The 12,179-nt window shown below is 37.5% G+C and overlaps 1 protein-coding gene across 2 annotated transcripts in view; it reads right to left on the bottom strand.

The window, feature by feature from the left end:
• Window positions 1-12,179, bottom strand: part of RIPK1 (receptor interacting serine/threonine kinase 1) — a 25,502-nt gene extending 13,323 nt beyond the window's left edge. Inside the window, exons 1-4 of one of the 2 annotated variants that reach the window (XM_038584031.1) lie at window positions 12,059-12,179; window positions 10,978-11,089; window positions 10,314-10,542; window positions 8,105-8,254 (exon numbers count right to left, since the gene is read on the bottom strand). In XM_038584031.1, the coding sequence (XP_038439959.1) occupies window positions 8,105-8,254; window positions 10,314-10,425 (262 nt within the window). In that variant the 5' untranslated portion in view covers window positions 10,426-10,542; window positions 10,978-11,089; window positions 12,059-12,179. The remainder of the gene's footprint in view (window positions 1-8,104; window positions 8,255-10,313; window positions 10,543-10,977; window positions 11,090-12,058) is intronic. The other variant, XM_038584032.1, reaches the window with a different exon arrangement.

Raw genomic sequence — 12,179 nt, 5'->3', positions numbered from 1 at the left:
GAATCCTACACCCAGCAAAAAATATCTTTTACAAATGAAGGTATGACCAAGACATTCTCAAATGAAGAAAATTATGATAATCTGTTCCTAGCAGAGGCACCCTAAGAGAATGGCTAAAGGAAGTTCCTTAACAAGCAAGAATTGATAAAAGAAGATACCTTGGAACATCAGGAAGGAAGAAAGAATCCATGTGCTATAATTGAAAAATAAATATTTGTTCTCTTCCCCAGCTTCACTTAGTTCAAGACAGGGAGCTCCCCAGATCCCTGGGATCTCTCCTAAGCAATAAAAATATCTTTTGTAATGTTAATGAAATAGCTCCAGGCTAGAGGGATGAGGAGGAGAAGATAAATAGCTTCAGGATGAGGGATGGTCACCAGAAAGACCTAGCTATGATTACAGGGTTGGAGATTTCAGTACCACTCCCTGACCTCCAGAGAGAGGAGGGAGACTAGAGATTGAGTTCAATCCCCAGATTACCTAATGAAGCTTCCACGAAAACCTCTAAACAATGGGGTTTGGGGAGCTTCCAGGTTAGTGAATACATTAAATGAGTAAATTGTTGGAAAAGTAGCATGTCCAGAGAGGGTATGAGAGCTCTGTGGCACATCGCTCCCACCAATAACTTACTTAATGAATCTCTTCCTTTGGCTCCTCCAGAGTTGTCCTTTATAATAAACCAGTAAACATAAATAAAATAGTTTCCTGAGTTCTATGAGTTGTTCCACTGTATTACTGAACCTTAACAGCGTATTATGAGATCCTTCAAATTTGTATTTGGTGGGCCAGAAGTGTAAGCAGCCTGGGCACCCTATCTCCATCTCCATCTTTAAATTTCACAATTTAAAAACTCCCAAAACTCCATCTGGTGTCTAAAGTGGGAACAATTTTACAGCAGAGCTAAGCCCTTAAACCTGTGGAGTCTGACAATAACTCCAGGTAGTGTCAGAATTTAATTGAATTCTAGGACATCTAGTTGTGACACATTTGGTATCAGAAGTAGTTTCACAAAAAACACCCCACAACACAGTAATCAAAAATAAAGCTAAAGGGGTGCGGGTGGCTCAGCGGTTTAGCGCCACCTTTGGCCCAGATTGTGATCCTGGAGGCCCCGAATCTAGTCCCACATGGGGCTCCCTGCAGGGAGCCTGCTTCTCCCTCTGCCTGTGTCTCTGCCTCTCTCTCTCTCTCTCTCTCTCTCTCTGTGTGTCTCATGAATAAATAAATAAAATCTTAAATATATATATGTATATATATATAAAAATAAATAGGCTTTCTTTCTCCTTTTGAAAAGTTTTCTAAACTATGACAGGTGAAGCAAAACTGTAACAATGTCAATGTATTCTAAATACATGTAGAGGAAATATTTAAGGCAATTATACACAAAAGAAAGTAAAGGGAAGTAAACAAAGTAAAGTTTTTCTACTTCACTCAAACTGATACAATAACATCAGTATGCTGTGATAAATTGTGTACAAATAAAATAAAACCTAGAGCATCCACTGGACAAACTATCCTCAAAGATACTATCAATTAATTCAGGGGCCTGGGTAACTCAGTTGGTTAAGTATCCAATTCTTCATTTCAGCTCAGATCATGATCTCAGAGTTATAAGATCAAGCCCTATATTGAGCTCTGCACTGGGACATGAAGCCTGCCTCTCTTGCTGTGCTCCTCCTCTGCTCTTGCATGTGTGTACTCTCTATTAAAAAAAAGAAAGAGAAAGAAGAAAGAAAGAAAGAAAGAAAGAAAAGAAAGAAAGAAAAGAAAGAAAGAAAGAAAGAAAGAAAGAAAGAAAGAAAGAAAGAAAGAAAAGAAAAGAGAAAGAAGAAAGAAAGAAAGAAAGAAAGAAAGAAAGAAAGAAAGAAAGAAAGAAAGAAAGACTATCAATAAATTTAAATGGGATTCTAAAAATGTTCAAAAAAGAACAGGAAGGAAGCAAAAAGAAAATGGAGAAATAAAAAAAGGAAAGAGTAAACAAAAAAACAAAATAAAATGGCAAACGTGAGCTCCACCACATATCAAAAATTACACTAAATTAATATGGTCTAAACACAAATCAAAAGACGCATATTGGCAAAACAGATTAAGGAAACATGACCCAAGTATATACCGCCACAAGAAACTCACTTCACACATAATGATTTTAGGCATTTTAAAGTAAAAAGATGGGGAAAGATAAATCATATAAACATTGATAAAAAGAAAGAAGGTGCCTATCTTAATATTCAATAAAATAAACTTCAGAGCAGATTACTGGAGACAAAAAGGGATATTTACCTAATGATAAAAGGATCAATCCATCAAGACAGCAATCCTAAATATATACGCACCAAACAAGAGATGTAAAATCTATAAAGCAAAAGATAAAACTAAAAGCAGAAATAGACAAATCCACAATCACAGTGGGAGACTTGAACATCTCTTTCTCAACAACTGAAAGAACTAGACAGAAAATCAGCCAAGACATAAAAGAATTCAACATTATCTACAGATCTAATTGAGATTTACGCAACACTCTACCCAACAAGAGCAGAATAATCCATTCCTAAGTGTCCACAGAACATATCCCAAAATACACCATATCCTGAGCCATAAAACCAACCTCAATAAATTTGACAGAAGTTAAACATACAGAATGTGTTCTCTTACTACAATGAAACCAAGCCAGAAACCAATAACAGAAAGAAAGCAGGAAAACTCCAAACTCCTGGAAACTAAACAACATGCTTCTAAATAATGCATAGATCAAAGAGAAAATCTCAAAGAAAACTTAAAAATGCAATTAAGTAAATGAGAATAAAAAACAATCTATCAAAATCTGTGGGACATAACTAAAGCAGTGCTGAGAAGGAAATTTATGGCATTACATACACATTAGAAAACAGATAAGGTCTCAAATCCAAATCAATAATCTAAATTCCCACCTCAAGAACTTAAAAAAAGAAGAACAAAGAAAACAAAAAGTAGAAGAAAGGAAATGAACAGGAATCTATGAAATGAAAAACATAAAAAAAAAATAGAGAACATCAATGAAACAAAAAGCTGGTTATTTGAAAAACATCAATAAATTGATAAACCTCTAGGAAGACTACTAACAAAGGAAAACAGAAGACATAAATAACCAGTATCAGGAATGAAACAAAGGACATTAATACAAACACTGCAGATAGCTAAACAATAATAAGAGATACTACAAACAACTTTACACATATAAATGTGACAACTTAAATGAAATACATCATTTCCTCAAAAAATACAAACTACCACAACCAGAACTAATAAACGATTTCATATATTACTCTGATATAAAACAGACTACTCTGATATACAGATTATCTTGATAGCTCCTATAATATTAAAGAAATCAATTTCACAATTTAAAAACTCCCAAAAAAGAAATTTCCAGGCCAAGATGGTTTCTTGAGAAAATTCTAAAAACCTTTTAAATAATTAACATCAATTACATGCATTCTCCTCCAAAAAATAGGAGGGAAAACTCCTCTATTTTATGAAGCCAATATTGATCCTGATATCAAAACCAGACACAGATAATACAAAAGCAAAAAGCCATAGACCAATATCCTAGTGAATATACTTGCAAAAGTCTTAACAAAATATTAGCAAATGGAATTTAACAACATATAAAAAGAATTATACACCATTACCAAATAGGTTTTATTATTATTTTATTCCTGGGATGCAAGGCTAGTTTGGTATTCAAAAATTAATCAATGCAATTCACCATATTAACAGTGAAAAGAAGGGAAATCACATGATCATATCAATCACTGCAGAAAAAACATTTGACAAAATTCAAAGCCCATTCAAGAGAAATTCTCAGAAAAATAAGGATAAGTATGGTGAACTTCATTCAGTGATAAAGAGTATCTACAAAATACCTACAGCTAACATACTTCATAGTGAAAGTCTGAATGCTTTCCCCTAATATTGAGAAAAGGTGAGGGTGTCTGTTCTCACTGTTCTTATTTAAGATAATGCTAGAAATTCTAGCCAATGTGATAAAGTAAAAAAAGGAAATAAATGTCATACAGATCAGAAAGGAAGAAATAAAACTGTCCCTATTTGGAGATGACATGAAAATCTAAAAAAAGATCTCCTAAAATACTTCTAGAACTAATAAGTGAGTTCAATAAGGTAATAAGATACAAGATTAACATACAAAAAAATCAACTGTATTTCATATTCTAGCAATAAACAAATGGACACCAAATTTAAAATACAAACTATTTACAGTTGCTCAAAAAGAAATATATAGGACTTGTATGCTGAAAACTATACAACACTGATAAAGCAAAGATACAAACAAATGAAGAGACACATTGTGTTCATGGATTAGAATACTCAGTATTGTAAAGATATCAATTCTCCCCAAATAGATATACCGATTTACACAATTTCTATCAAAATCCAGGTAAGATTTTTTATTTGGTAGATATAGACAAGATTTTTCTAAATTTTATATGGAAAGACAAAGGAACGAGACTAGCTAAAATAATTTTTTAAATAAAGGAAAAAATGGAAGGAATCAGCCTACTCAGTAAGACATATCACTGTAGGTATTGGCAGAGGGCTAGATGCACAGCTCAATGGACCAGAATAGAGAACCCAGAAATAAACCCATACAAATATCCCCAACTGATTTCTGCCAAAGAAGAAAAAGCTATTCAATGGAGGAAAGACAGACTTTCAACAAATGGTACTGGAACAAGTGGATATGCATAGGCAAAATATGAACTTCAATCTAAACCACATACCTTATACAAAAATTTACTCAAAATAGATTGTGGTACTTTTCCAACAAAATATAAATTGAATGACTTGCAAGAAAGAATCAAATATTTAGTTTTGTGCTATTGTTCTTTGGTTAGCAATCAAAAATTTTCCTTGACAGTTATAGAAAAAAAAAATACTTAAAATAGACTTAAATGTAAAATTGTAAGAATTTTAGAACAGAACATATAGAAAATCTTTGAAATCCAACCCTGGCAGTGTTCTTAGGCTTGACAACAAAAGTACAATCCATAAAAGGAAAAATTCATAATCTAGAATTCATCAAAAACTTTTACTCTGTGAAAGATGCTGCTTAAGAGGATTAAAAAAAACCCACTATGTTTTGGAGAAAATATTTGCAAACTACAAATCCAATGAAGGAATACTACATAGACGATATAAAGAACATTCAAAATTCAACAGCAAAAAAAACAAGCAATCTAATTAGAAAACAGGCAAAAGACCTAAAGCAACATTTCACCAAAATCGACAGATAGCAAATAAGCATAAAAAAGGATATATTCAATATCATTAGTCATTAGAGAAATACAAATTAAAACCACAGTGAGGTATCACTACCTACCTATCAGAATGGCTAAAATGACATGGTGACAACACTACAAATGCTAACAAAGATGCAGAGAAACTGGATCACTGGTGGTTCACATTGCTAGCGAGAACATAAAATGGTACAACCACTCTGGAAAACAGTGGCAAAAAAATCCACAAAAAAACAACCATGAAACTACTGTATAACCTAGCTATCTCACTCCTGGTTATTTATTCTAGAGAAATAAAGACGTATTCACACAAAAACCTGTCACATGAATACTTACAGTAGTGTTAGTTATAATAGCCAAAAATGGAGAACGAACCATATTTCTTTTGAGGAAAGAATAAACAAACTGTGGTACATCCACACCATGGAATACTACTCAGCAATAAAAAGAACAAATCGTTGGTATACACAATAGCCTGGATGAATCATGCTGAATGGCAAAAAGCCAAACCCAAAGCATTCCCAAAAAGTATTTTATGATTCTATTTTTTTTTAAGATTTTATTTATTTATTCATGAGAGACACAGAGAGAGAGAGGCAGAGACACAGGCAGAGGGAGAAGCAGGCTCCATGTGGGGAGCCTGATGTGGGACTCGTTCCCAGGACTCCGGGATCATGCCCTGAGCCAAAGGCAGATGTTCAACTGCTGAGCCACCCAGGGGTCCCTATGATTCTACTTATGTAGTATTTGTGAAGTGACAAAAAATGACAGAAACGGAGAACAGATTAGAGATCAACAGAGGTGAAGGAGGAGGGTGGCGTTGGGGAGGAAAGTGGGTGTGGGTACAAGAAGGCAACATAAGGCACCCTTCTGGTGATGGAGATGACCTGCATCTGACTGTATCAAGGTCAACATCCTAGTTGTAAAACCATACTGTAGTTTGGCCAGATGCTATCACTGGGGTAAACTAGGTAAAAGGTATATGGGATATTTCTGTGTTATTTCTTTTCTTTTCCCTATTTTTTTTAGAAAGATTTTTTAGTAACCTGTACATCCAGCCTGGGGCTCGAACTTACAACCCCCGAGATCAAGAGTTGCATACTCTATTGACTGAGCCAGCCAGGTGCCCCTGTTTTTCTTACAACCACAGGTACATCTACAATTATCTCAAAATAGGAACTTTAATTTTAAAAAAGTGAAAAAGGCATAAAAGAAAAGAAGAGACCAGGTCAGGAGAGGATTCAGGCTGACTAGGAAAATAGGAAAACAAGCAAGTAAATCAAAGTACCCTTCTAATCCTTGGTTCTAGTGGTGGGTGGGGCTTTATTCTGTTTTCTCATGGCAGAAATAGGCTCCTAAGTGACTTCCTACTATTTATTTCTTGCTTACCTGATTTTCTTTCCTCTGCCTCTAGAATCTTAGCAAGGTCCTAGGTAACCTAGTGGAATGGGAAGACATGCAAGGATGTGACAAACATTCATGTCCCCTTTCCTCGCCCTCTATTAAAGGCCTAATTTTTTTAAAGATTTTATTTATTTATTCATGAGAGACAGAGAGAGAGAGAGAGAGAGAGAGGCACAGACACAAGCAGAGGGAGAAGCAGGCTCCATGCAGGGAGCCCGACGTGGGACTTGATCCCGGGTCTCCAGGATCACACCCTGGGCCGAAGGCTGCGCTAAACGGCTGAGCCACCCGGGCTGCCCTACAGGCCTAATCTAAATGACAATATACATTTCCAAAGAAGTCTGCATCCCAAGGGGAAGGAGAAGAAATAAAAGATGCTAATAAAAAAGGACCAGTGGAAGCTACCAAAGTATCCATCAACAGATGAATGAATAAAGAAAATGCGGCGTGTGTGTATACATACACACACACACACACACACACACACCCCTTCTCTCTCCCTCTGCCTGTGTTTCTGCCTCTCTCTCTGTCATGAATAAATGAATAAAATCTTACAAAAAAAAAAAAAAAAGGAAGGAACTTCTGACACACACCACAGCACAGAGCAACCCTAGACATTATCCTGAGTGAAACAAGCCAGGCACGAAAAGACAAAAACTGTATGACTCCACGAGGTGCCTAGAATCGTGCCTATTGATGTAATGATAGAAATAATAGAATAAATTCATAGGGATGAAAAGTCAGAAGGGTGGCTGCCAGGGCTGGGGGAAGGGGGATGGGGAGTTGGTGCGTTTTAATGGATACGAAGTTTCAGTTTGGGAAGATGAAGAGGTTTTAGAGATGGCTGGTGGTGCTGGATGCACAACACTGTGAACGTACTCAACGCCGCTGAACTGTACACTTAAATAAGGTTAAAATGGTAACTGATGCATTATGCATATTTTAACACAATTTTTATTTATTTATTTTTAAAGATTTTTTTTATTTATTCATGAGACACACACAAAGAGAGAAAGAGAGGCAGAGATACAGGCAGAGAAGCAGGCTCTATGCAGGGAGCCAGACGTGGGACTTGATCCTGGGTCTCCAGGATCATGCCTTGGACTGAAGGTAGCGCTAAACCGCTGAGCCACCAGGGCTGCCCTTAACACAATTTTTAAAAAGTTAATTATGCAGAAAAAAAAAAAAAAAAAGAAAGAAAGAAAAAAGAAAGAAGAGGGCCTCATATAACTTCACATTTTTAAGAGGGATGGTATCTTTTCATCGAACAAAATGTGTGAAATCTAGAAAGTCTATTTGAAATCACAAGTAGAACTCAGGTTTCTGAACACTTCAACTTCCTGACAACATCTTACCAGGAAAGTCACCTCACTGGCAATGTACACAGTCACAGAAGATGCTCTTACCAGCAAATGTTGGCCGAATTTCGGGTTTTGCCTCCCAGCATTGCTTCATGATGCTGATAATCTCCTCTGGGCAGTACTCAATGATGTCCTCCACATCTGGCCTGTTCCCAGATTTAATGCACAGTATCAGCTGCTGTTCACAGATAGCATCTATAAGGCAAAGAATTTACGTTGATTTTTTCCTCAGGTCCTGCGTGTCTTAGGCAGGAAGGCAGCAGAACTTGGACAATCCTGCTGATCTCCTCTACCTAGGGTATGCTTTTAGGACGGGCGCCTCATCTGTTAGGGGCAGAAGGACCCTCTGACAAGGCACTGACATATTCTACTGCCCAGATGATCAAACGACATTTTAACCTCTGCAGAAGAAAGAAAGAATTCACAACAAAGTGGCCTCCTGGTAGAATAGAATATACAAATAAAAACAATGGCAGACTCCAGACTTTAATACAAAGGCGAACATGGAACAGCTTTTACCCGTAAAGAACTAAGTTTATTGAGAGGGACTTAAAATACAGATTGGTAATGGTTATTCAAAAATTAAGTACAAAGGTTTCTGCTAACACAACCATGATGAGAAGGTCAGAGAAGGCTTTGCTGCATCAAAAAAAAAAACTAGAAGGATTTATCGATAAATCAGGAAGGAGGACTCAGAGAACAGGATTCCAGGATAGGGGGGCAGGATATGAATAGCTTGGAAGTCTCCAAAATCGTGATGTATCCTAGAAATTATGCGTAGTTCTCAATAACTGGGCATATTGACTAAAGAAAGAGAGGTAAGGAATAAGGCTAGAGAAAGATGGAAAAGCCAGAGAGGGCCTTGTATTCCATGCTGAAGAATTTGAACTCTATACTGGAGGCCCAGGGAGCCTTGGAAAGATTATAAATAGATGAATCAGATGGTCATACTTGTCTATTAGGATGACCAGCCTGGCTGCAGGGTGAATGGGGAAATGAGCAGCCCTCAGTAGAAATACGGATGGTCTGAACTAGAGAGTCTGGTGGGGACAGAAGTGGGGGGATTCAAGATGGATCTTGAATCATATATATACCTTGAATTCATAGGTTTTGAATGGACAAAGCTGAGACCGGAATGCCTACAGTTTCTGGTTGGGCAACTGGTAAGTGGATGCTGATGCCATTTTCTGAACATGAGCAAAGCTGAGTGGACTACAAGGAGCACATGTAGAAGATGAATTTATTTGGGGGGATGTTGCTTTGGGGATCCTCTGGCATGTGTAATGGATCTAACAGATAAATGGATATCCAGGCCAGGGATAGAGATAAGAGATTTGAGAGGCCCTGGCAATGGGTGATCGATCATTAAACTGGGGGAGCTGATAATCACCCAAGAAAATAGAAATGGAAAATGTCCATTAATTTAGACATTTAACAAACTGAAGATGTGTGTATATATATATATGTATATATATACTTTTGTATCCATTCTCCTCCATGAACATGTATCTGTTCTCATCTTTTTTTTAAAAAAAAAAAATATTTTATTTATTTATTCATTCATTCGAGACACACAGAGAGAGAGAAAGAGAGAGAGAGAGACACAGGCAGAGGGAGAAGCAGGCTCCACGCAAGGAGCCCCATGTGGGACTCGATCCCAGGTCTCCAGGATCAGGCCCTGGGCCAAAGGTGGTGCTAAACCGCTGAGCCACCCGGGCTGCCCTGTTCTCATCTTTTTATTCTTGTATCTTGTATCTCCATGTATCTGTTCTCATCTTTTTATTCTTAATTCTGATTAAAGTACCCCTAGTAAGTACTAAAAAGAAAATTCTCAAGTGAAAGAGCAAGTGAATAATGAATCAAAGTATGAAGTATATGCCTCATAAGCAGAAGGAAGTAAGTTTTCCTGTCCAGGAAGAATCCTGGAATTTTACAGCACCTCCCAAATACAGACACATCATCATGGCTCCTATGTGTCCTGTGATCCCTGATTCCTAAACCGAGATTACTCATGCATTCAACATAATGGTACTGCACACCTACTGTGTTCCAGGCACTGTGAGATGAATACTGGGGAAATAGTGCTGAATAAATCAGATATGGTCCTAGCCCTCGTGTAGCTTGTGGTCTCGTGGGTAAGAAAGACCTTAAAACAACAAACAGTTGGAAATCCTAACTGCCTTCATTGAAGGCCAATATTTCACTCAGCAGTTTTGATTAATAGCCAGATCCCACTCCTCTATAAATGTCTTACTTTCATATGGCTCCTTATTAGCAAATATCGCCCAAAGTACTATGCCAAAGCTGTACACATCTGACTTCTCCGAGGGCTTGGCGTTGATGTCATTCAGATGCTCTGGGGCCATATAGCAGAGGGTTCCACCATTTTTCTTAGAGACACTATTCAATTTCCTCTGCTCATTAATTTCCTCTTTAGTCAGTTTACTCCACGTCTTAAAGGAAGCAACGCCAAGATCAGCTATCTGCAAGAGATCAAATCAACGTGATTGTTCTATGAGAGCCAGAGGCAAATTAGACTTGTCTTTAAATGTTGGGCTTAACTAATAGATGCAAGGTATAGTGAATTTCCAGAAATTTCCACTAGATAGATTTAAAACAGCTACTTCTGAACAAGTTCATAGAAACTTTGTTTCCTCAGCTATCTGGAAAATGTCCCTAAGATGTGTCCATGTGAAATTCTGGTATTTGAATTCTTATGCAATAAAACCATGTAATTTGCTAGGGGAAGGGGAGGGAAAAGAAAAGCAGAAGTCATTTCTGACATGAACTACAGCAGAACGTGTTTATTCTAATTCCTCATTTACTCTGCATACTTTTTTTTCAACTATTTCTGGGGCTAGGAAGAAAAGGGGTCTTCTCAGCAGATGTGTATAGCACATGGGGACTAGATACCGCACCTTCAATTTTCCCAAATGGTGTCCCGAAGCCCATGGATGCGAGATTCTAAGAACTCCAAAGTCCTGAGGATACAGACTGCTGTGCTACTTGTTTTGAGTTGGTAGCCTGAACCTGAGAGAAGATGGGATAGGAAGAAGGAGAAAAACCAACAAGGAAACCAAAAGAAAAATACAAAGGTCAGACACAGAACAAAGAGAGAGGTGGCAGGGCAATGATAGAACAGGGAAGGATAGAACAATACAGTTAAGAAGAAATCAGAGGGAACAGTTTCACTTTTGCCTCTAGGAATCCAAGCATTTGGGTAGATCATGTGGTGATCTAAAATCCCCCGATTTTAACCTAAGAGATACATAAGAAATAAGTGATTTAATGTTAAAGAGGGAAACTTCCTTTTAAAGTTATAGGAATAAGAATCTGTCCAAGACTAGAAGGAAGCATTAGAAGCAGAATCTCATAGTGGAGGGACTCTGAGTCAGCAGCTCCTGCGCTCCCCACCATTGCTGCTTCCCCTTTCAGATTCTCGTGCTTGGATTCCTGCTGCCAAAACCAATTAGATGTGATGTTCCACCTACTTAAATCTGCTCTTGGGTGAACAAAAGGAAAATCCCCTCCCCTTGTTCCCTTTACTACAATGGAATAAATTATAGTTAAAAAAAAAACTGATAAAAAACGTAGATAACATTAATAAAAAAATAAATAATATGAACTCCATCGAGTCCGTATCTTTCTTGTGAATCCTTGGCACCACCGTTCACCAGTTCTAAGCTGAGCGAGGTCTTCCTTTAGTGTTTATCACATACAAAAATGGGTTTATAGCAGAGAATTAAAACTAAAACCCCCCTGGGGCACCTGAGTAGCTTAGTCGGTTAAGCATCTGCCTTTTGGCTCAGGTTATGATCCCAGGACCATCTCAGGTTAAACCCTGCATCAGGCTCCCTGCTCAGGGCGGGAATCTGCTCTTTGCTGCTATCTCTGTTGCTATCTTTGTCTCTGTCTCTCTCTCTTTCACAAATAAACAAAATCTTTAAGAAAAAAACAAAACCACCCCAATCTTCTAGAAACTTTCAGATTCTGATTTACCTTAATGTGAAAGTCATCATCGACAAGGATGTTTTCAGGCTTTAGGTCCTTGTGTATTACGCCTTCTCCATGGAGGTAGCACATCCCTTCAATGGTCTCCATAATTATCCTTCCTTTTACA

This window comes from Canis lupus, chromosome 35 (genome assembly GCF_011100685.1).
Source record: "Canis lupus familiaris isolate Mischka breed German Shepherd chromosome 35, alternate assembly UU_Cfam_GSD_1.0, whole genome shotgun sequence".
Taxonomy (NCBI): Eukaryota; Metazoa; Chordata; class Mammalia; order Carnivora; family Canidae; genus Canis; species Canis lupus.
Note: the sequence above shows the minus strand (reverse complement) of the source record. Positions and strands in the feature narration are given on the sequence as shown.